The following is a 23,671-nucleotide window of genomic DNA, read 5'->3' as shown; positions in this document are numbered from 1 at the left end:
ACAATTTTCTCCTACCCGCTCAAAATGTTAGCAGCCTTCGATATTTCCTCCAATGCTCGACCGACCAATCGGGCCCTGGGTATAGGTACTGGTATACTCAGATATTTTATAGGTTCATTGTATTTTTGTGATAATACAATACCACCGCCACCATCTATCTTAGTTTTATTTACTTTTACCAATGCGCAACCAAATATCATAAGATCTAAGTCAAGAATTTCATTTCGTTGTTCTCGCGTTTTAAGAATAACAACATGTATTAGGTAGGTATATAGTAAAATTATTATATACCTATCAACCGTATACATTAACGATTAATAAAACAGTCATTTATAATTTAGATGAAATATTATGTACTTACTTTACACTTATTGTCTACCCACGTTTAGGTCAAGAAAATAGATAAACATGCGTAGAATATTCAACATTTTAAACAAAGATTTATACGTAATAAGAGAATATTAATATATTGGACGAGTTCATAATTAAATGTTCTCATGTAATTGGCATCGACGAAACTATATTTTTATAAATATCCAACAGTATTGCTTTTTGAAGTAGGTAGGTGTGCTATATATTATACGAATTACAACTTACATACGTATAATACGGTATATTACTAATCTTCCGTTCAATAATCCTATGCTGAATTTAAGGACCTTTTACTTTTTTGGTTGAGTTTGAAATTTAACAAGGAACATCTCGACAAAACTGTTTTTTATTTTAGAGTTACTAATAAAGAGCTTTATCGTGTGCACAAAAAAAGCCGTTTCTCGGTTTGCCTATATTGGCGAATGAACAACTCAAAAGGAGTTTTATGAATATTATTAGGATTATAAATATAATTTACTATCGTTCAAATTTTAAAAAGTAAAATAATATTCGAATAACGTAATTTTACTAATGAATTTATGATTTTATTCTCGACATGAAACATACAATATGCTTGCGCGTATTACCTGCACATTTTCTAATGACTGTTAACAGTGAAGTTGAAAACCACGAAAGCTACAATATAGGTACCTATACGTAGGTTATATAATACATATTATATTTTGTTATATCGTTGTTCCATTAGCTTAATGCGAAATGATTACATTAGAGAAATAACCGAATAACCTACATAATGTTTGCCTCGTATAAATTCTTTGTGGAAAGATTATTCGAAATTCACTGTTTATTCGAAAATTAATTAATATAACATGCCGATCAATGGTTAACGAATTCATAGATGTTATATAATAATCAAACATATATCGCATTATCGTTTTTGAACTATTGTGAACAGCCGCTTAAATATTTATAATTATCAACGACTCGGTTGAGGCTGTAAAACATCATACCTGACGCTCTAAACGATATTATATTTGCCAAAAGCAGTATATCTCCCACATAAGACACAGCTGTAAAATTAGAATTGTATATGCTCATAGCTTAAAATATTTCAAGTCTAGGTAATAAACAGAATCTCTCTACATAATATTATACAGATTTAATAATAATGCTTAAATGAAAATTAATAATCTCATAGTGGAATGATTTGGAAAAAATACGTGAAATCGTATATTTTTTGGCATATAATTATAACGAAGTATCGATAATTAATCGTTATTTCGGCATCATTATAATATTAATTGATAAATACAAACAACCGGGGTTTGGGCATAAATGCGAAAATACGCAAAACGAAGTGCGTTGTAAAACGTTAAGGTATACACCTACCTACCTATCTTAAAGCCATCGGTTATTTATGCCGTGAAAGAGATATTTTGTAAACTTTTATCGACAACATAACTTGAATGATAAATTTCGCAATTCAGGTAATTTCATTTTTACGACAATCACGTATATGGATGTAGCTCCACACGTGGAATACATCGGAAGAACGGCGAAAAGTGGCTTAAAGTTTGGAGGAGAACAATAAATCGTAAGGAAATGTTTAACACTCAGCCCATATACACACTGACGTAATGGTGTGATTTTCTAAGGCAAAGCTCCTCGGGAATTTAGTTGTACACTTGTGCAACACAAACTTGTTTGTTTTCTTTTCCGTAGTTTTCGATTTCGAGATAAGCAAAAAAAAAAAAAAAACAAGAAATAAAATAAAATAAACCAGACACAATAGTAGCTACCTGTATAACATTATTTTTATTTTTTTTTTCGAAGATGTTCATACTTTCTTCTTGTTGAGTTCCAGTTTACCGGCCATTATAATTTCAAAAGATATCAGATTACAGCCGTCTTCTTTGTTTATTTTATTTTATGATATATCCGAAAAGCGAACGCGCGCCGACTTCCAGAAAGTTTTCGTATTGCAGGGTCGTCTCGTAAGGTTATCAGTTATCACCTATACGGCTATAATACACATTGCCTGCCGTTACCACACTTCTTTTGGGCTATACCAATATATTACAGCTGAAAAAAAATACAATATTATAATATTATTATCATTTCCCGTTGATTTTAATCATATTATTTCCTGTTGGGGTAAAATACGGCTGTATCAATAGATTGTCTTTATCTTGCTGGGTAAAACATTTTTTTTTTGTTTAGTTTTTTTTTGCATCGCGCCATACGAATAGTTTTAATTAATGCCCTTAAATCAACGTTGCGGGTTGTAGATATAAATGTTATTTTTCTTTTTGACTTCAGTAACAAAAAAAATTATTAATTATTAAACATTAATAAACACAAATAACTTGAGCAAGGTTAAGAGTTATTATGAAACATTAAATAATAAACTTAGACTAGGTTAAAAGTTATTATTAAGCATTTAAAAATACATGTTATACTACAAAGTCTTAATTGGATTTTTTAATTATTTAAAAAGCCTTTCTTGGTGTTTGGTGTTTGGTGATTAACTATCGCAAACGTTAAGAAACGATTCCTAATAAATATTTGTAGAGTGATTATATAAATATTATTCTAATGTAATGAAATATAGAAACAAAACTAATCAAGTTATTATGAATTTGCTGTTTCATTTACAAGGAATATATTTTCTTAAATTACATTTTTCAAACTTCTATTTAATTTTACTCATTTAATAATGAAATGTAATTTTTTTATATAAGGTACATGCATTGGATATGCTTCGTAGCTTGTAAAATTCAATTTTTAATTACTACTATGATGTTTAGTTATTATTATTAGTTTGTGGTGTTAAAAATATATAATCTACAAAGTACAAACACAAACAATTAATTAAAAATAATATTTCAGTTGTACATAGTTTAATCTTTATTTTATCATTATAACTACCACTATTCATTAAATTTACATTCAAATATATTACATTTAATATAAGTACGTATGTTTATTTCTTCAGTTCAAAAGTGAACCTAAGAGAAAAATTATTTTCCTACATAATTTACATTTTGAAATATTACAATGAAACTCTCACAATTAAGTTAAATACATTTGCCCAGTTTCCAGTACTTTACATTAATTACATAGATATTATTATAATTATTACATCACATAATTAAAATTTTACTCGTGATACTATACCCTCGCAAATTGACAGTACAGTAATTCTATTTGTCAATGACATTTAATAAATACATACAATATTAAACCAGTACTAACGAGGTAACTTAACTTAGATCAAATTTGGAATGCCAAAAATATATCTCTATAGTAGTTATTCTAGACGCTAAATTATGCACTATTGTATCGTGTATGTAAATGGCGCAAGTGTATAGTACTAGTTACGAACAATGTAGTGACAATTACACGTCCAACGTTTATTCATTTTACTATCAATGGATAATAATAATATGTCTCTCTTACACGCTATAATATATTTGTCGAACTAGAAATCGCCGAAATAGAGAATTAAGATAACGTTGCTTTCCAAAATGAGATTTTTAACGTTTTTCGGTTTTCTAAACCGAAAGTCGGCTGAATCGGGTGGTACGATCACGGCTGGTGCATATTTATATTATAGCTGTTGTTCGGGCTCAACTCTTGATGGTTGGAAAATGTGCAATGGTATTGCGGCCCGTACATGTTTATCGTGTATATTTGTTTTCGTGTACAAATGTAATTATGATACTATCTTATTCCTGAAGTACGTTTTAAATTTAAAAAAACCATACTCGTCTTATAATAGAAAATAATATATTATTATTGCTGAATAAAATATTATTATGCGTAAAACACCGTGGTGTACTTGTTTTGCCTATACAAAGCGCCGTGTTACCGTAATAATTGAAACGCAATAATTTCATATATTTTATGAGATACTGAGACCCAACGGTATCATACGCCAACATTATACTATTGCCAAAGCAAGTTGTGACAAACGGGTGAAAGTCACATAGAAAATGCGCACTTGTATGTCATTGGTATTTAATACATTTTACTGCCTTACTTTTTTTTATCCGCCCGGTATGTTAGGTACTGACATTTTTAAAACAACATTTTGACAAGCAATTTCTTAAGTTAATTTTGAACTATTATTATATGACTGCATACAGTTATCATTAAACCTACAAAATAAGCCATTATAATTGAACGGTTCTATGAGTAAACAATTTAAAAAAACGGTAATCCAGTTAAAAATATTAATCTCAGGCTACACATACAACCATTTTTGCGAGAAACAACTAGAGAATGTCCTAAAGATAACTTAAAAGTTGATCGAGAAATACTATATTGTGCCATACTATAATATCGATCTGTATTATGCGAGGCGGTGGTTTAATTACGCGTCGATCGAATTTCCCCGGATTTCTCAGTTTATCATTAAATTTGCATTACGATTTTTATGGGCCGTATACAAGTCCAAACGAGTGAATTACATCACTTGAATAAATCGGTGATGATTACGTATCACTCCTGCAGGTTACAGCCTCAATAACACATACGATTGTATTATTTTCTTGTACTGCGTATTTCATAAGCACGCTGTAGTCCTACACGTCGGCTACGTATTACCTATATTTTACGCCAGTTGATATGATGTTATTGTGGTAACCGATCGATTTAATATGATGTAAAAAAAATAAATATTCTTATTATAAACGGTGGTGGCACAATTACGTATTTTGTCTAGACTCAGATAATATACAGCTGCAGGATATCATCCCGACGACTAAGTTTCATTATTACCGGTAACATTGTAACAAATATAGGACCTGTATAATACAACATGATAATATACTACAAATCATACAGTTATATTCAGACTATAAAAAAAAATCCCTTTTTATAAATGTTTCGAATACCTACCCAACGTGTAAGGTTCATATTAAAATGTCCATTCCACGGGTTCATGACGTTGTATTCCAAGAATGTTTTACATACGGACATTATAATATGTATTTTAAATTTTAATACCTACTCATGTTTATAAATATAGGTACAAGCAAGTATTACATTTTAACTATATTCGATACCAGATTATAGAATATTTTAATGGCATGGCATATTATTATACCGTTGGATAATCTAATTCTATACTATTTTTTTATCCGCATACTTTAGAAATCTAAGTCCCATACATACGCACGCACGACGATATATATATATAATTAATCGCAAACATTACCGCAGAAAGAGGTCATGTCCGTTTTAATTAATTGTACGGGAAAAGCAGAAAACATGATATTATTATATCAGCTGTATCTACTTATACTCACTTAAAATAATATGAATATATAATTTTTTTTTAAATTATTGCATTCCACTATAAATTGACATTGTTTTAAAACAAAAATGTAATATTTTTTATGATATTGTGACGACTGTCGCGAATTGATTTCACTGAAGGAGCTGATCATTTTAAGCTGTACAGTATAATACGCTTTGATTGAAATTATATTATAGTTTTTTCTCCTATAATTATACTATAGCAATCTGCAGCAAATGTATCATACTTGAATTAAAATTCAATCATCTGTTTCCGAGTTGAATTTCGTTTCGTGTAAACGTTTAGCGAACGTCCGTACGTGTTTATCGACCGTTGGACGACGACTGCCGTGGTCGTACAAATTTCGCAGCGCAATCAGTTGCGGAACGTAAACGACTATATTATACTGTCTGGGAAATCCGGAAACGGCCTAAATACCGGTACGACGTGGTGATATAATAATATACCAGAGAGACGGATACGAAACCCTCCGAATGGTGTCCGCCGTCGCTCGACCGTCTCCAGAGACCGTGCAGCCAGTCGAATGATTATTATAACATCATATTTTATTATAATAATAATATACCCTTTAATAGAATAATAGAATATTTTGTAATGTCGGTCAGTGACGCTGCACAACTGGAAAAAATTGACATACGCAGCGTAAAACGTATATAATATGGTGCGTCCAAAAAACAAAATAACAATAAAAAAAAATATCAATAAGGGGATTTTAATAATGCGTAGCGCTTAACACGCGGCCCAACGACTCGGGTGAAAGTTACACCTGACATAAGTACTCATCAATTGACGGTATTAATACTTCTAGGTTATTGTTGTTGCGTTCCCGACAAAAATGTTCCCATTTAAAAATTATTATTATTATTATATCGTAGGTATAGTGACGATTAATAGAAACCCATAAAGTATAAATTAATTAATATTATTAGTTATTGTATTATGTTCCTATAAGAGCGATAGTACCGCAGAAACAAAACTGTATAGGTACGTGAATGACCGATAAGAAGAAATTTAGTAAATTGGAAATGAAGTAATAAAAATGTACAAGGTTTTTTAATTTATTGCTGTAATTAGCAAAAAAAAAATGTCTTCTAAATATTAAATCATAAAATAATGACTGATTTATTATTATTCCCAAATAACACCGCTAGCTGGTAGCGTACGCACTTTTTATTACATTAGTTTTAAAATATTAAAAAAATATTCGTTAAACATTTTTAATTAGTTATCGTTCCATTTTACTATCAAGTTAATTCCTCCCCACTTAAGTTTTGTCATGTCTTAATATCTTCGTCTTATGTATTGTACCTATTGCTTATTGATTTAGATTGCAAATATTTTATTTTCTAATAAATAAAAAATTAATATTAGCAACTTTTGTTAGTAAATTAAAACAAAATTAACTGAAACATAGTAACTTCTTAATTTATTAACGAGTTACATTGATTCCCAGCTTTTTCAGAACTTATATAGTTAGATGCGACAAAAATGTTTGGTTGTTATTTGCCCATGTAAATAGTTTATGCTAATCAATGCTCAAATAGATTTTCAAGACAAGTTCGAACTGTTCGGACGCGAGTTATACATAATTATACGGTTATTATATACGGTGAAAAATTTGAAATTCGAAATAATTTCGAATAAAAAAATTAGGCTCAATATCGATTAATATTTTCTATTGCGCGTATAGGAACTTGTAAATAATATTGAACACTATCGACCACTGCCAATTTTCTTTCGTGATTTTACTTAATTTGTATTATTAATCTCAAGATTGAACCCTAAGTAACCGGTGCTCAGAGTCTTCGAATAGCATTACATTTCATGAAACGTTAATAATATATTAATTATGTTTGTTCATACGGTGGGTATTTTTCTGGTAATATACCAGTTTTAGTTATAGTTTTTCTATATAAAGCGTTTTTTTTTTATTCAAAAACTTTCATTAATAGGTAATCAATTTAATCGCATGTAATAATAATCCCTCGAGTATTTACTTAATTTACTCGTTTAAAAATGCAAGTATTTTTTTTTTTTTCAAGTTTACTTACTGTATGGCAATTTTATAAAAAAAAAAAATTGTGTTCAATTACGGTCACAGTCGGGGAATCCCGCAAAGTCCCGAAGTGGAGAACCATAGACGGGAAAAAAGTAGAAAATTATAGCATATTATTCGCACACTTATTATTATTTTTAACTATTAATTAACACTTTTGTCTCCTTAACGCAGTATATGTTATTTAAGTAGCCGAGCGGAAACGCAAGATGACAGACATGGCCATATTATAATATTATAGACACTCTGTGCGACCTAGAGCACAGCGTTCGACTAGAGCAAATAACCTCCGTATAATCATCATCGAGAGAAACGACCCGAGATCAAAAACCCAACGCTGTTTATCTTTTCTCCGCGGTGTCCCAGGTTCGGTTACCTACCCACCTAAAGTGTATACCGCGCGGTACCTATATTATTGAAATGACGGGAAACGTCATTGACGTTGACGCTCTGCGGGCCTCGATTTACCACGGCGTTTATAATCGGCGATCCGAGAAACGTTTACCCTCCGGCAACGACCCCGACGGTATTGGTTCGGAACAGTCAGATCATCTCTCGTTTGTATACTTATACTTACGGCGCAAGCCGTTCGCATTATTCGCCACCGTCGGTTGTCCTCTTCCCCCCCGAAGGCACAAAAATATAATATTATTATCGCATCGGTTTTTGCGAAAACAGCACGAAGACATCCGCACGGTGGCGTGGGGCGGTGAAGTTTAATTCCAAACGATTCACACACGATGTGGGGACGCCGCAAATTTATTGGACGATAAATATCCGATCGTTTTCAAAACTATATATACACCTAGGTAATATAATATTATTATGATTTACAGTCTGAGAGCGATCCAAAAAAATATTCCATCGTGTGGAATTAATTCTATAACGAGCTTCCGATCGATTGCCTAAGTGTTTGTTTCGAAACTTTTCTCCGTCATTTCCTTTTGAAGAAAAGTATTTAATATTAATATAATACGCTTTTCACTGAATCCGTAAAAATTCTCCAACTATTTCACTGGCCATACTTTTCGCTGTTTGTGAAGTTATCTCGCGTACAACAATGATAATAATTCATTTGAATTAATTTAGTCTTTTATATTTATGACAGAATAATTAACAATGTACCATAATCATTTAACCACTGTGAAACATTATGATAATAATAACAATAATATTTAAGACCCATATTAGATTAATGTAAAATACGTTAGAATGTAATATTATGTTGGTTCTCATTTGATTTAAGGCAAAATGGCTTTTTAAGTGTTAAATAAATTTTAAATATTATTTCATTACGTTATACAATTAGACGTAAATTACAATTGCAACCAAACTATATAATATAGTTGTAATAAACTTTATTATTGACTTACTAAATGCTAAACAAACATTTTTAACCTCGTGGAACCGTAATTTGCTTTTACTTATACAATATTATGTACAATGCATCAAAACAACTATAAAACTAACGTATTTTATGTCGTAAATCATTTAAACAGACAAATGTGTTGTACATGTATATTACATACATTTCTTTTTACGCCATACATTTTAATATGGTTGGTTTCATAACTAGAATGACGTTCACACTTGGTCAATTAACAATAAATTTAATTTGAAAAAAAAACAATATATTGTGTTTGAAAGTATATATATATAACAGCAAAACGTTTTTAAATAGTAGTTGTGGACAGAATACAAATGATATATCTGGGTGTTGGTCACTCTTTACGTTTCACTCACCTCGACGCAATCCAGTATTGTATTATTATTTTACATTTTAAAGCCACCATAAATCATCACATTTACAACAGTATTTGAAGTGGAATTTTACTTCACCAAAAATAAGTGAAGATATTTTTTAAAATAGAATGAACCGTAGATTATCATTTTAAATACACTAAACAAATTGTAGAGAACAAAAACCATTTTTAAAAGTACCTACGATATTTTTTCGATTTAAAATCCAAAAATATGACTCTATAATACTTTTGAAATAGTTGTATTCACATAAAAAAATATGTTTTAAAAGAATAGTTGCGTTACTGTAAAGAATAAAATATCTTAAGGCTTTAAATTACAAGTAAAAGTTAATTTTTATCAAAAATCAAATCTAATCCAGTCAATATTAATACTTCAATTCGGTATAATATCCACGATAAAATACAAATTATAATTAATCCATGTTTCAAGATAAACTTACGAAATACTCATATTATTTATTTGAAAATCTCCGAAATTTTAGAGAAACCATTATTTTTGAAAGCTTAACATTGAAACACGTATTGATCTAAATTCTATTACATACCTAATTATGTCTGTATTTGATATCCTTATTACTATACTTATTATGTGTAAAAGAATAAATACAAGTAATTATTTGTTTTTGATTAAATTCTTTTGTGTATAGGTATAGGTACCTACTAACCTACTAACATTATAATATAGCTCTTATGGAGCAGTGGTGACCCATAAAATATGATTTAGGCACGTATTGTTTTTGTCTCGTGTTAGGTATCATTACATGCTTTGTGAAGCCGGAATGAACTCATAAGGATGGTTATGGACGAGAACCCAGTTGATAAAATGCCACTGGAAAGACTCTGGTTGAGGCGGAAAGATGTTATAAGGAAATACGGTGAGGCGCTGAATGGAGGACAAGATTTGAAAGCACGAGCGACTGATAGGGAAGGCTGGCGAATTGGATGTGTGACGGGACGGTCTTGATGGCCGACAAACCCGAGAAAAAGAACAAGAAGAAGTTAGGTATCATTATTCACGAAAGAATACAAGTACAACAAAATATTTCATTAATGAAATGTTCTTTTTGAGGAATCGTATTCTTTTACTTAAACATTTTTCGAACAATGAATGATTGTTTTGCATTTTTTTTCTTTTTAGTTTAGTTTATCTCCACTACCCTCTTCTTGAATAATTAAAAACGAATTGTTAAAACTTAAAAATAAACAACCAGAAAATAGTATACAGGATGAAACAACAAGCAAACACCACACCATATTATTTTCAAATAAAAACTGTGTTTTTCACTGTAAATTTATAAGAATGATTTTTTTTTTAACGTTTAAGTATATAAACCAAAATTCAAGCAAGTAATAATTGCGGTTATAAAGCGTTTTGTGCTTAGGATATTACTAAATTAAATTATTAATTGATCTAGACCTCTAGAATGTATGGCAGCTATGATGATTTTAAAAGGTTATTAAATAATAATATATATTATACTAACAGTTTATAGTTTTTAAATATTTTCTGAGTACAATAAATTAGTACTAGACTAAATAGTAAATACTACATCTATTTTATTTTATATATAAAACTATTTTCTTTAGTGAGACTAAGTTTAGACTCGTTCAAATTTAGATTTAGTGCATAATATTTTTTCTTTTTTAATCTCGTGCTTAACAATTTATTATATCATGATTCTGTTTTGAAAAAATGAAGTTTGTGTCACCACAGGTACAATTTTTATAAATTATATTAAAATCAAAGTACTTTGAAGTGTGCATATTTCAATATTTTTAATAATATGGCTTTTAAGCATAGGTACTTAAGAATTCCAATAATCAGAATTGTAATAAATACATTACCTACTAAAGGATACAAGTGAAATGGCTAAGTATGATTGGTGAATCACCATGTATATAATAATAGTGATTTACTGTGGTGCGATTGAACGATTGAAAAATGTATATATATTTTAAAAATAAGTTACCAAATTTGTATAAATTATGTGCTACGCGCTTTCGAACGGTTTAATGTGCGAATCACTGTGCACGGTATAAGGTTTAAATTTGCCTGATGGAAGTGTGTGTACCTACTATTACACATTTTAAACTACACTCGAAGCAGCACTGAAATATACATTAGTAAAAATGTATTGTATTCGCGTGCAAATTGAATTCGCGTACTCGGTGTACGCATAATATACACATAATATTATTATTATTATTATTATTATTATAGTGCACACATTCATGAGGGCTTATTATCGGTCGAAATATTGTACGAACACATCTTTACACCACACCTATCGTGATGTCTTTGTGCCATATCGTACACCGTGATCAGACTCGATTTATATAATATGATATTAAATTTTAAAATACAAATTTTACTTTAAACCGATACATTATTACATTTAAATATTATCCTGCAGTTTGCACGCACATATACCCTGTGTCTATATAGTATTATATTTTGTGTACGGATATGATAAAATATTAACAACGGTCCTGTACAGCAGCTGTGGCTCATTATATTATATACGAGCGCAAACAATATATTGTCATGTGTATTATAGTAATCATTGTTATACGATATGAACTGATAAAAATGTTCATTCATCGATAATAATAATTGTCGCTATATAATAATAAAAATATTATAATATACGTCGAACTTTATTGCACATCCGCCATCGCCAGTTGCAGACGTACAAAAAATACGAATGTTAACGATTCCGACCTGGTCGCATATTCAAAAACTTGGTTTTCATCTTTGTTAACATTAACAACCCCCTCCCCCAACCGAACGACCCGTTCAACGACTGGTACAGGATCCATGTCGTATAGATGAAGGGGAAAAATACATGAAAATAAAAAAAAATAATACTCAAATGATGTTTTTTTTTTTTTAATTGAACGTACGATGGCCCTCTGTATTTTTTTTAAAGGGGATTGTAGTGACTCGGGGTGGTATTAGAAACTGCGTACTCGACCATCAGTCCGTTTTTTGTCTATTCATCTGCTTTTCAACTTTTCAAAAGAATTAATTTTTTTTTTCTTTTTATTATTTTCTTCTTCTACATTGGAGCATTATAGGACGAATGGTGAGTACACCGAACACAAAGCTACGAAATAATCATACTTTTTTACCGTAAAATTACAAAGAAGTAAATTAATACGAATCCATTGATTATTGTCGTTATTGTTCATTTGATATTATGCTATCATATATTTCATAACATAAAACTAAAATATGAGACAATTATAGAAAAAAAAATTTAGCGTACATATAAAACTAATTAAATAACTGATCGCAATACATAATGCTAGCTTAAAATATCTACAGAGATAGTTCATTCGATGTGAGAATATGAAGTTCTTTCGACAAACCAACGCGTCTTACACTGTATAGGTACTGTATAGATGTATTATGGGTTTATCGATAATTAACTATAATATTTTTATATTGTAACGAAATATTAAACACAACATCAACAAGTAGCAACTTTGACACGCTCATCGAATGACTTGTTTTAATCGTAGGTAACGTTATAATATTGGTACCTATAACATCCGTTTCGTGCGTATAATATTTTAACAGACTGTTTTACCGAAAACACGTTTGGTAATCTTTTATCTCGTCCGAAGACATTCGATGCCGTGTTTCGCCATACGAATTCATTACAGTTACGTTTTTTAACCATAAAACTGTATACAATATATAAAAAAAAAAAACCCCCAATCTTATGGTGCGGCAATTTCGTCGTTGTTCACGTAGGTAGTATTATAGGTACGCATGACAAAAGTGTTCAATGCAACTTACTTTAATATCGCATCCAAATGGTCGGAAATTTTAGAAAAATAAAAACAATTGAAGTGCGTCAAAGTGTATTATTTATTTATCATACGACAACCGTAAACGCGGAAGCAGCGCGTCCGACGGCGTAATGAATTTAAAATGCGTAGGGGTTTCGAGGACCTAAGGTGAAATTCTTGTACCGTGCAAACGGAAACTGTGCCGAAATGGACCAAAAAAACGGTAATGCGAGTTTGTAACATAAAACTCTTTGTGTTAGGGAGTGGGGGGGGGGGGGGGGGGGGGGTTATGATACTGAGAGGGACGACAGCAACAATGACGCTCAGAATCGGTAAACGCAAAAGGAGAGCACGCGCTGTTCTAACGGGTTTTTAAAAGGTTACATTCGACCCTTCCACCGAACGCTTCATCGTTTTTAAATATTACATACAACATGTGAGGGGTAAAAAAAATATATAAATAAAAAATGTCATTTTTATTGCATGTCTATGGCCGTAAAAGTGGACATTTTCCTGTTGTTAGCGCACCTGGACATCGATTATTTATGGTTAATTAATATTTAGGGATGTTACTCAACACCTTTCGACCAAAGAGAAATAGTTTTGTTTTTTTTTTTACTATTATTATTGTTATTGTTACTGTGAATTCAATGTCCGTACTCTATTATTAATTAGTCGGCTCGTTGCACATTGATCTGCATAAATAAAATGAAATATTTAAAATGCATATCAAATGCATTTAAATATTTTATTCCAGCGTCCGTGGTATTTTACACTCGAAACAATAATCGTTTAATTACTGTACACTGGCGATAAGGTACGTTCTGGGAAATTCAGAGCTCATATGATGTTCAAAATTAAATTCCTGTAAATTTGTGACGGATGAAAATATGTTTTTACCATCACGAATTTCTTAATAAAACAAATCGTAAAAACACTAAAACATAATTGAAATTATTAAAATTATTTTATGAATTCACGCGAGCTGCGTGACTATAGAACAGACATTAGTGATTTTAGTATGATGTTGTTCTTATTAATGAGTCTAAACTACTCTTATGCCATCAATTAATATTAAATGTTATACCGTTCGATCCGTACATTATATTATGTATTGTGACTTTCTGAAATCACCTACCAAAATGGTAAAATGTTCTATGCAAAATCTCAAATCCGAAGTCGATTAGCTCAAAGCGTATTGTTTTATAATTTAATTTCAAAGTTTATTTTTAACGTATTATTCTGAACAAACACAAAAAAAAATAAAAAAAATAACAATTTCGTAGAATTTTCATTTTATATTTTTACATAATACCTTAGCTTTATAATTAAAAACCAAAATGATCATCAAGTTTTAAATTAATTTTCTGTTGTATTTAAAAACAACCCGGCTCAGATTCATTTTTCAGAATGCGATAATAATCGGTTTCAAATGTAATGAAAAAATGTGGTAATATTGTAACATCCGCCTTTTTTGTACTCTAATTCTAAGTGACCGACCCAAGGTGCGAAAAATATTCTTTTTTAAAAAATTAAAACACCTTATAGGTAGGTACAGTTGTACACGATTATTTTGATTATGATTAAAATCGGGATAAGCCTCATTATATATAACATAAATAACTTATCACGTAACATTAATTATACAAGAAAAATTAAATTTAAAAAATAAAAATAATACAGATAACCATCTTAGACTCGTTAACTACTACACTGTGTTCAGTGCATTACCGTGATTACGATGAAAAATGAATAAAAACTGTATACATTACCATCAGCATGGTCGTAGCACAACGGTTGGAATACGTTTGACTTTTTGAAATATCACACCCATTTGTGATAACGAAAAGCAGATAGATTTAATTTAATTTTGCATAATATATTGTCTAGTTGTTATTCAAAACACTGCAGTAAGTATAGTCATAAGACATTTCTGCGCACCAATACCGTCGTCGACGTCGTTGTCAGCTGCCTACTGAATTATACGAGTATAATACCGATGGTAAAATACTCACGATCGCATTGTTTTGAGGGTTTTCGTTTCTTAACGCATATTTTAATTTGTTTTCAGAAGGTACCAATCAGAACGTGCATAGGTACTGTAATTTTACTTTTAGGATTTTGCTCGTCAACGTGACGTATTTGCTTTCAAAAATTAAACAAATTGCACTATTAAAGTAATAATAATTATAATATATCGTACCTGTTTAATAAATATAATATATAAAAATATGTATTCTATATAATTATATTGATGTCATACACCGCGAGAACATGCCATAAAATTGAACAGTATTTACGTAGTTACCTATTTTATTTTTTTTGAAATGTGAAGGTACTATGTTTATTTTTGGAATTAATTGTATAAACAATGATGATATCAACTGATAATTATTGAACGGGAAACATTGGAGAAAGATAAAAGCTAACTCTTTTTGGGAAAGTCCTCGCATCTCGCATCCCTAGTTTTTGGTGATAACTGAGCTTAAGGGTTAAAAAGAAAAAAAGAATCTCATTTTGTTTTTTTCCATTTCAAAAAGCTTACACACGCCATATACCTACTCTTGCCTGGTTAATATAAAAAGGCTTTTCTCTTTGAATACTCCAATATGCAGTGGTGTGCGTACAAGACTAGTAACTTATATTGACTGTGGCACGGATAAACGACCGATTTAAATATCATTTTTATTTTATTTTTTTCATTCGTTTGAACGGTCTTGGTGCGCACCACAGTAAGGGAACCATTACGAGATAAAATGTCGAAGGATATGTCATGGGAATCGGTCGTACATTTGATCACTGCTTGTGTCGTCCCCACGGGAGACCCAAAGATATTATTTGTCCTTATGTTTATACACTACATTTAATCTCATGCAAAATTTACAACTGTGGAAATGTAATTTTTGTCGTTTCGTTTGAAAATTCGACATGGTGGTAAATTATTTATAAATTTCTCGTTCGTATGAAGTTCTTTAGTGAAACCAAATAAATGCATTATTAATAGAAATCATCAATTAATTTAAACACGAGAACCACATATGAGATGAGTAGTACTTTTAAACAACATCGTTGGAATCATAATTTTATATTTAGATTATTAATCATGTTTAAATATGTGCGCGTCTTAAGTCTTAACTCTACAGTGGTCATTAAGATGTAAATATTGTAAGAGTTAGGTTCACACTGTGTTTCGAGGTTTTAAATGACAACAGAATACAATAAGAATATAACGCACGCGTTATATAAATGTCATGCTCTGTTGCGAAATATTCTTAGAAATTAGAATGTTATATAGTGTTTTCAAATAATAATATATTATTATTATTATTATTATTACATACGTCTTTAATGTATGAAATTCGATAAGTTGATTATACAGCACTTGCAAACCCTATCAACTTATCATCAAAAATACTGACGGTCATTTAGACACCTTAAGTGCTATTGTTTTATTTTTTTAAATTATTTTTAAATTTTCAGCAAGTTTACTTTGCTTCATCTCTGATGAGCATATTTTTCATTACAAAATTGCTTACGAGAAAAACTAATTTCAAATTTTCAAACTCGTGAATAGTTAAAAGTAATATAAATAATTATTTCAAATATACAAATGTGTTCCAACAGATGAGAACCAAATTAGTTAAATATTTTAAAACTGTTTTCATATTTGAAATATGTCCAATGGTTGTACATTTTTGTCGGACGTATTTTATATATATACGTACTTTATATATATATGTGATATACGATTTTGATATTGACTGTCATAACTCATAACTTTCTTTTGCTTACAGAATTGGACAACGCCGATTTGTATGTACCAGTTGATCCGAACAAGATTCCCAAGTTCTTGAACAAGCCGAGCACATACCAGGTCGTCACCAAAGATACAATTGTTTTACCATGCGAAGTTTATAATCCGGGTAAGCTTTAGTATTTATTTAGACTTATATATTCAAATGCGTTATTTAACTCAATGTTGTTTTGCACTACCTACCTGCACGGTCATACCCAAGAAAATAAATATTCAAAACAATCGTTCGTTTAGAAATACAAAAATAAATTACTAACATATCCGAATAACTAAATAGTATAATACATCCACTATACTGACGATCGACTAACGATTGTTTAAATAATTTATGATTGTTGACGAATATTATGATAATTTTGATCGTCATGATTCATATTTGGACACGGAGGTAAGTGGTAAAACGAAATGGAGCAAAGAAGCCATTAGTTTTAAAATAATTATGTCTAATTTTTCTCAAAAGAAAGTTTTTGGACCACGAAAAGAGTTTTAAAGTTTTGTACAGTTCACATCGATAGGAAAGCGAACACCAATAAAAAAAAAGTAAATAGTACTTAACATTTTTCATAATTGCAAAATTAATAGTTTTGAAAAAGTTTACGAAAAAACCGTGTAGGTAGTTACAATTTTGGTAAAATCATTAAAACTTCTTCTACCCGACTTACTAAGTATTCTCACATTTTCATATAATATTATGTACTAATAGAATACCCATTATGACACTCACGAGATTGAAAAAAGCTTACAATAAAGTTGGCAAATAGTATAAAAATTGTATGTAAAATTTAATATTTTCTATTTTCTTATATTTTATTGAATAAATTGTCGTAATGGAAAATCAATGCAATAATAATGTAAAATTTCCGTTAAATACAAAATATATGTCTTCTTTATTTGCTTTAGAAAAAATAAAAATAAGCTCCTGACATTTTTCTATTTCAAAACAATAATAAAAGCCTTTAAAAAAAAATAAAAAGTTGTTTTTCAAATAAGTACTTTTCTAATATAATCCCTTACTTTATCGGACAATCAACGCACATAACAGTAACTCAACTTGACGTACCTGTCTATAAATCAATATCCACTTTTACCCCTTAAACACGTGTACAACGTAGGTACATATTTAATTTACTTCTATAATACCAGTGCAATAGTTAATTTGCTCACCATCAATATAGATTCATATTATTTGCGGGTCAACTAATCTAAATGATTTATAAAATAATCGACCGAATTAATGTTCTAAGTACACATGCGTTGATTAATAAACGTGCTAATATATCTTTTAAAATCCTGTGGAATTATTTTAATTCAACACGTCGTATTATTATTACAGTATAATATATTATTTACTGCGATTTTCAGTATAATATGTAATAATTCAAACCACTACATAGTGCATTTAATGTTGATATGGAAATTTAATTTGGCGGTCATTTCGTGTGAAACGCGTGCAGCAATTTAATGCGATTGCACTTCCACGACGGGTTGGGTGGTTCCCAATACAATTTAATTGGAAATTTATATGAGTTCGGTGTGGTATAATTCACTAGAGAATCACCTAAAACCGTTTACATACTAAGTTAGTTTCGTCCGTCCACACTTGTATCGCCAGTGTTGACCAAACGATATTGTTTCCACTATAAATTGGATTCATAATAGAAGAAGTTTGAGGACTTATTGACTAAAGTTCGAGGACGTCCATAATGTATAATATAGATTCTTTTGACAACGCCACAACGGGTTCCGACATGTACGGTACGAGAATTTTGAAATAAATTTGTATTAAAACGTGAAAAATTGTATGGCATATTATCGCCGTTCAGTTCGTTTTGTCTAAAATATTTTTACTTATACCATAATTCATAATCGCGTATTTTTTTTACTCTACCCACTGTAGGTTTTCAAAATAAAACGACTTCAACAATAATTGTTATTTTGTCAGTGCCGCCCGATTATATTATGTCGAAGTCGTTGCCTAGATAGTGCAAAGAAGCCTAACTTCCCCAACTATACACATAATATACATTTTACATAAATGCTTTTCATTATTTTCACGTCACAATTTTATTTTATTATAATATTTTTATAAATATTTACTTCACGTATAGTTTTTCTCCGTGTAATTATGTTTGGGTAAAAAGTTCGTACTTTTGACATTGTTTGCATGTAGGTATTTAATGATAATAATACATATTATGTATTTTTTTTTAGGTATACAACGTTGCAAATATTACTGTCTGGTTGTTTTGTTCTTATTGTCTTTGATTTTATGTTATGTCTTCTAGGACTATTGACCGTTATTACTTTCGTAACTAAAAATTTTCCGTAAATTCGATAGACCAATATAGTTTATTGTTATCAAACGAAGGTATAAAAGGTAACACAATCAAAATATAATAGGCCGAGGAAAAATACACGTGGACAAATAGGGCTACAGGAAAACCGACAATTTCCCGGTGGGCCTTTTCTGTATTTGGGAAACAGGGTTCTTTTTCATCATTTTACGAATAATATTTTTTTATTTTATTATTCAAATGTATTCTATTCATCATTCGTGTTAATTTCAATAGATACATTGCACAACAAATATTAAAGTGTACATAAAGTAAAATAAAAATGTTATCTTATTATTGTAATTGTAGGTATATGTATGTATACTTACATATTTTTTGTATAAATGAGTAATATTATAAGTAATAAAATATAATATATATACAATTCAGGAATATAATGATAATTATAGTATAAGAATATTATAATATAATTATAATTCATTGTGCTTTGAGCATGTTATCAGTTCACGTTTTATGTGCTATAACTGCTGAGAGCTCGGTTGATATAACAGGAAAATTCGAATTATTAAAATTGAATAAGTGGAGCGCAGATTACCAAAATTAATATTGTGCACGATACTTACATGATGTTATTTTAAATATTTTTGCACCTATTACATACGGACTTTAATGTACCTATCGGGGGTGCTAATTTATTACAAGTAGCCGCAGTGGCGTATCTACGGGTGGATATGGGGGTCATAGCGCCCCCGAAGACCAAATGTTGCACATAATACAACATGTATATAATAATATGAATATAATATTTATGTATACTGAATGTCTATTTAAAATTGTATATCCCCCTTTAAAAAAATCCTAGATACACAACTGCAAATAGGTATTAAAATACCATCTCTTATGGAACTAACGCAATACTGTATACGAGTAGAAGTAGAAGGAAGAAGCTATAAGTCTAATAAATCTATACTTAATAGTTATATACATTAAGACTTATTGTGTTCCAGATGTATATCCACCCATTCAATTTTTAGTTCTCTGTTTCTATTTTTTAAGTTGAAAAAACACGTTTACGTTTTATTAGTGTTCGGTCCTAACTGGTTTTCTTTGTAGTACGTAGACATCTCTTTCGGGACGAGTGTCAGAGTCTTTTCAAAAGTCTGTTTTTGGGAGGTTATCGTGAAGTCAGTCACATTCAGGAAGTGTTTTGTATTTAGGTTCGTTTTCTGGTCATTTGTGTTTATGGTAAAAAGAATTGGTGCTAACACGCTACCCTGTGGTAGATCACTGCGTTGGTTTCACCATCTACATCTCTTGAATGCTGACATAGAACCGTATTTTATTTAGGAGCATTTCGATATTTCTGGTGAATTTAATGTCGTTTTTTTTTTCCGGTTTAATCGAGAGCCGGAGAAGGAACTGTTGCTCACATTGCTTCTTCTCCGGCCCCCATCGTTTATTGCACATCAAACAAACAATTTATAGTACAATAGCTACGCCCTAGGACGCGCTCCCACGACCTGGCAGCCCTTCCTTAGCGATTGCTAGTGTAGTATACGGCTGCCAAGGAGTGTTACTCGGGAGCTAGGGAGTGTTACTCGGGGAGCTAGGTGAATTTAATGTCTACAATTTGTTGTCGTTTCAGTTTCCTGAGATTTATTGTGTCATAGGCTGCACTCAGATCTACAAAAATAGCTTCTGCGATTTTTTTCATTTCAATCCTGTCCTTTATATGCTGTGTTAGATGTAGAACCTGGCTTGTGCAACTCTTTCCTGGTCGGAAACCGGCTTGTTCGAGGATCAATTTTTTGTCTATTGTTGGTATGACTCTGTTTAGAATCATTCTTTCCAGTACGTGTGGTATAGAAGAGCGATTGGTCTGAAATTGTTCGCATCCGTTGGTGTCTTTCCTGGTTTTAGTAATGCAATGATATAAGTCCTGTGCCACATTTTGGGAATTTGCATTTGATCAATACAAACATTATACATATTCAGTAGCCATTCTCGGGCTCAGAGTCCCATATTTCTTATTTGTTCCGTTTAGATATCATCAACTCTTGCTGCTTTCCCTTTTTTCATGATTTTTATGTCAGTATTTAGTTCTTCGATTGTGAAATGGACATCAAAAAGGCTGGTCTCATGACTTGTGTCTCTTATTATTTTTTCCCTGCTATTTAATTTTAACTTTGCAGTTTTTGAGTTTAGGAACACTTGGCTGGCAAAATTATTTGCGGTTACGTTTGTATATATTGGCTCACAACTTTTTTCATAGTTGAGTTTTCTAACAAGGCGCCATGTTCTTTTGCTATTTATCTTCATATCTAACTATTCCACTATTTTTTCCACTCCTTTCTACTCTACTCAGTAATTTCTTGTAATTGTGTATCTCCTACCTCCATTGTTTCTGTAGAAATGTAAATACTTGACGGCTATATTTTTTTTAACATTATGTGGTGGTTCTATGATCAGTTTTATATGGTTGATTTTAGGTCTGTTTTGAGCTTGGCCTCTGTGAGTTTCTTGTAAGAGAAGTATTTCGCAATCTAGCCCTTTTACCATTTCTGCGATGATAATTTGTTTTTGAGGTGTAAATCCCTCTATGTTGAGGAACACCAAAGTCAATGCTGGTCCTGATAAGGGCCGTTTTGGCTGACTGTCGTTTGTAGGATTGGCTAGCGAAGGATGCATATTTAGAGTCCTTTGAAGAAGGCGTTTAAAAACATGCAGCTAAGCTCGCTATTACCAGGGGCACCACGTGGAGGTTCCTACCACGCCCCCACTACCACTACAGTATAAATAATTTTATATTCTAACTATAAAGCTTGTAAAAAAAATTGTAGTTATGTAATTATGATATTTTTTAATTGTTTTACGAACAAGTTATTAGGAACCTTGTATTCATTTTTCAAACTTTTCAACAAAGCAAAACATTTTCATAGGTAGAAAAAATAGCAATATTTCAAAATATGGTCTTTAATCTTTATAAGTATTGCATATTGAAAAATGTTAAAAATCAAATTTTTAATAACCACATTAAAAAAATAGATGAGCGCTATTTTGGCGAATCACTCTATAACATAAAAAAAAAATCCATTGATGAATTATGCAGTTTATTACTGTTCTAATAGATAGGAGGTATTCTCGAACACACTTATATTGATAATATGCGGTTTCTCTTCGACGTAAAATAATATTATTATCTATAGTATGGTATGTTTATACGACTGATATCATCGCTATCATTCCCGACTACGAGTAGAGTATGTTTCTCGCATTCGACCGATGCAGCTATTTGGCACTATTTTGCGAACATTGAAAATTCCTCACAGGTCGCACAATAACGACTGTTTACCGGCGGTGGTAATGGATTTAGGTAGTGGATGTACACCGTGGCAACCACGTCGGCCATATTATTATCGTTCGTTCGTATAATATTATACCTACCTACCTACTTTATAATAATAATAATATTATTATTATCATATTATTTATTTTTATCGCTACGGCGGACAATATATAATTCGGTTTCACTTGCACCCGCGCTGATTACGGCGGCGGCATGAGCTGCTGCAGCAATAATAACGGCGGTGGGTATACGCCCATTATTAAATTATTATAATTATTGTTATTATTACTGTTATTATTGTCCTCAATTTCTCTGTAGGATTCGTTACGGCACGATAACCGAAAATCATTTCTGACGGTTTATCTACGTGGGATTTTCCGCAGTCATCACGCACCGCGGGCAACCCTTAACACCGCACTGCCACAATGCGACTGCCTTGTACAGTTGTACATATTATTCCATTATACTATTATTACGACTACTACCTATAGAGTTTGGGTTTTGTTAGCTTTTTTCAATTACCTATAAAGTGAAGCTTTACTGTAGTCAACTACCTACTCATATTATTATGTAATATTCGGCGCATACATCGACGTGAGATAAATACATCACAAAATATAATTTTGATTATTGATATTTCTTGCTGTAACATTTTTTTTTTTTACAAAATAATATCTTCTATATGTGAAGCACTTATGGTATATGTATATTTGAAATATCTGAACGGTCGGCGAGGTGTGATACTGTACGACCCACTGTAAAACAGCTTTTTTTCCTTTCCCGTTGTAGTGCGTATACTTGTTACTCGCCTACAAGTTCGCGACAACTTTTTCCAAGTAGGTTTTTGGCGACCTTTCCCTCTACATAATGGCCATATTATATTATTGTAGTTCGTTCCCCTCCTCGAATAAAAGAAATCTCGAACACGCCTTTTTCTGCACCCT

At 31.0% G+C, this 23,671-nt stretch overlaps 1 protein-coding gene across 1 annotated transcript in view; it reads left to right on the top strand.

Moving 5' to 3' along the window:
* LOC132934174 (limbic system-associated membrane protein-like) overlaps positions 1 to 23,671 on the top strand; it is a 569,464-nt gene that overhangs the window by 450,315 nt on the left and 95,478 nt on the right. Inside the window, exon 2 of the mRNA XM_061000449.1 lies at positions 17,068 to 17,196. Within this exon, the coding sequence (XP_060856432.1) occupies positions 17,068 to 17,196 (129 nt within the window). The remainder of the gene's footprint in view (positions 1 to 17,067; positions 17,197 to 23,671) is intronic.

This window comes from Metopolophium dirhodum, chromosome 1 (genome assembly GCF_019925205.1).
Source record: "Metopolophium dirhodum isolate CAU chromosome 1, ASM1992520v1, whole genome shotgun sequence".
Taxonomy (NCBI): Eukaryota; Metazoa; Arthropoda; class Insecta; order Hemiptera; family Aphididae; genus Metopolophium; species Metopolophium dirhodum.
The sequence above is the reverse complement of the archived record's forward strand: the minus strand, read 5'-3'. Positions and strand labels throughout refer to the sequence as shown.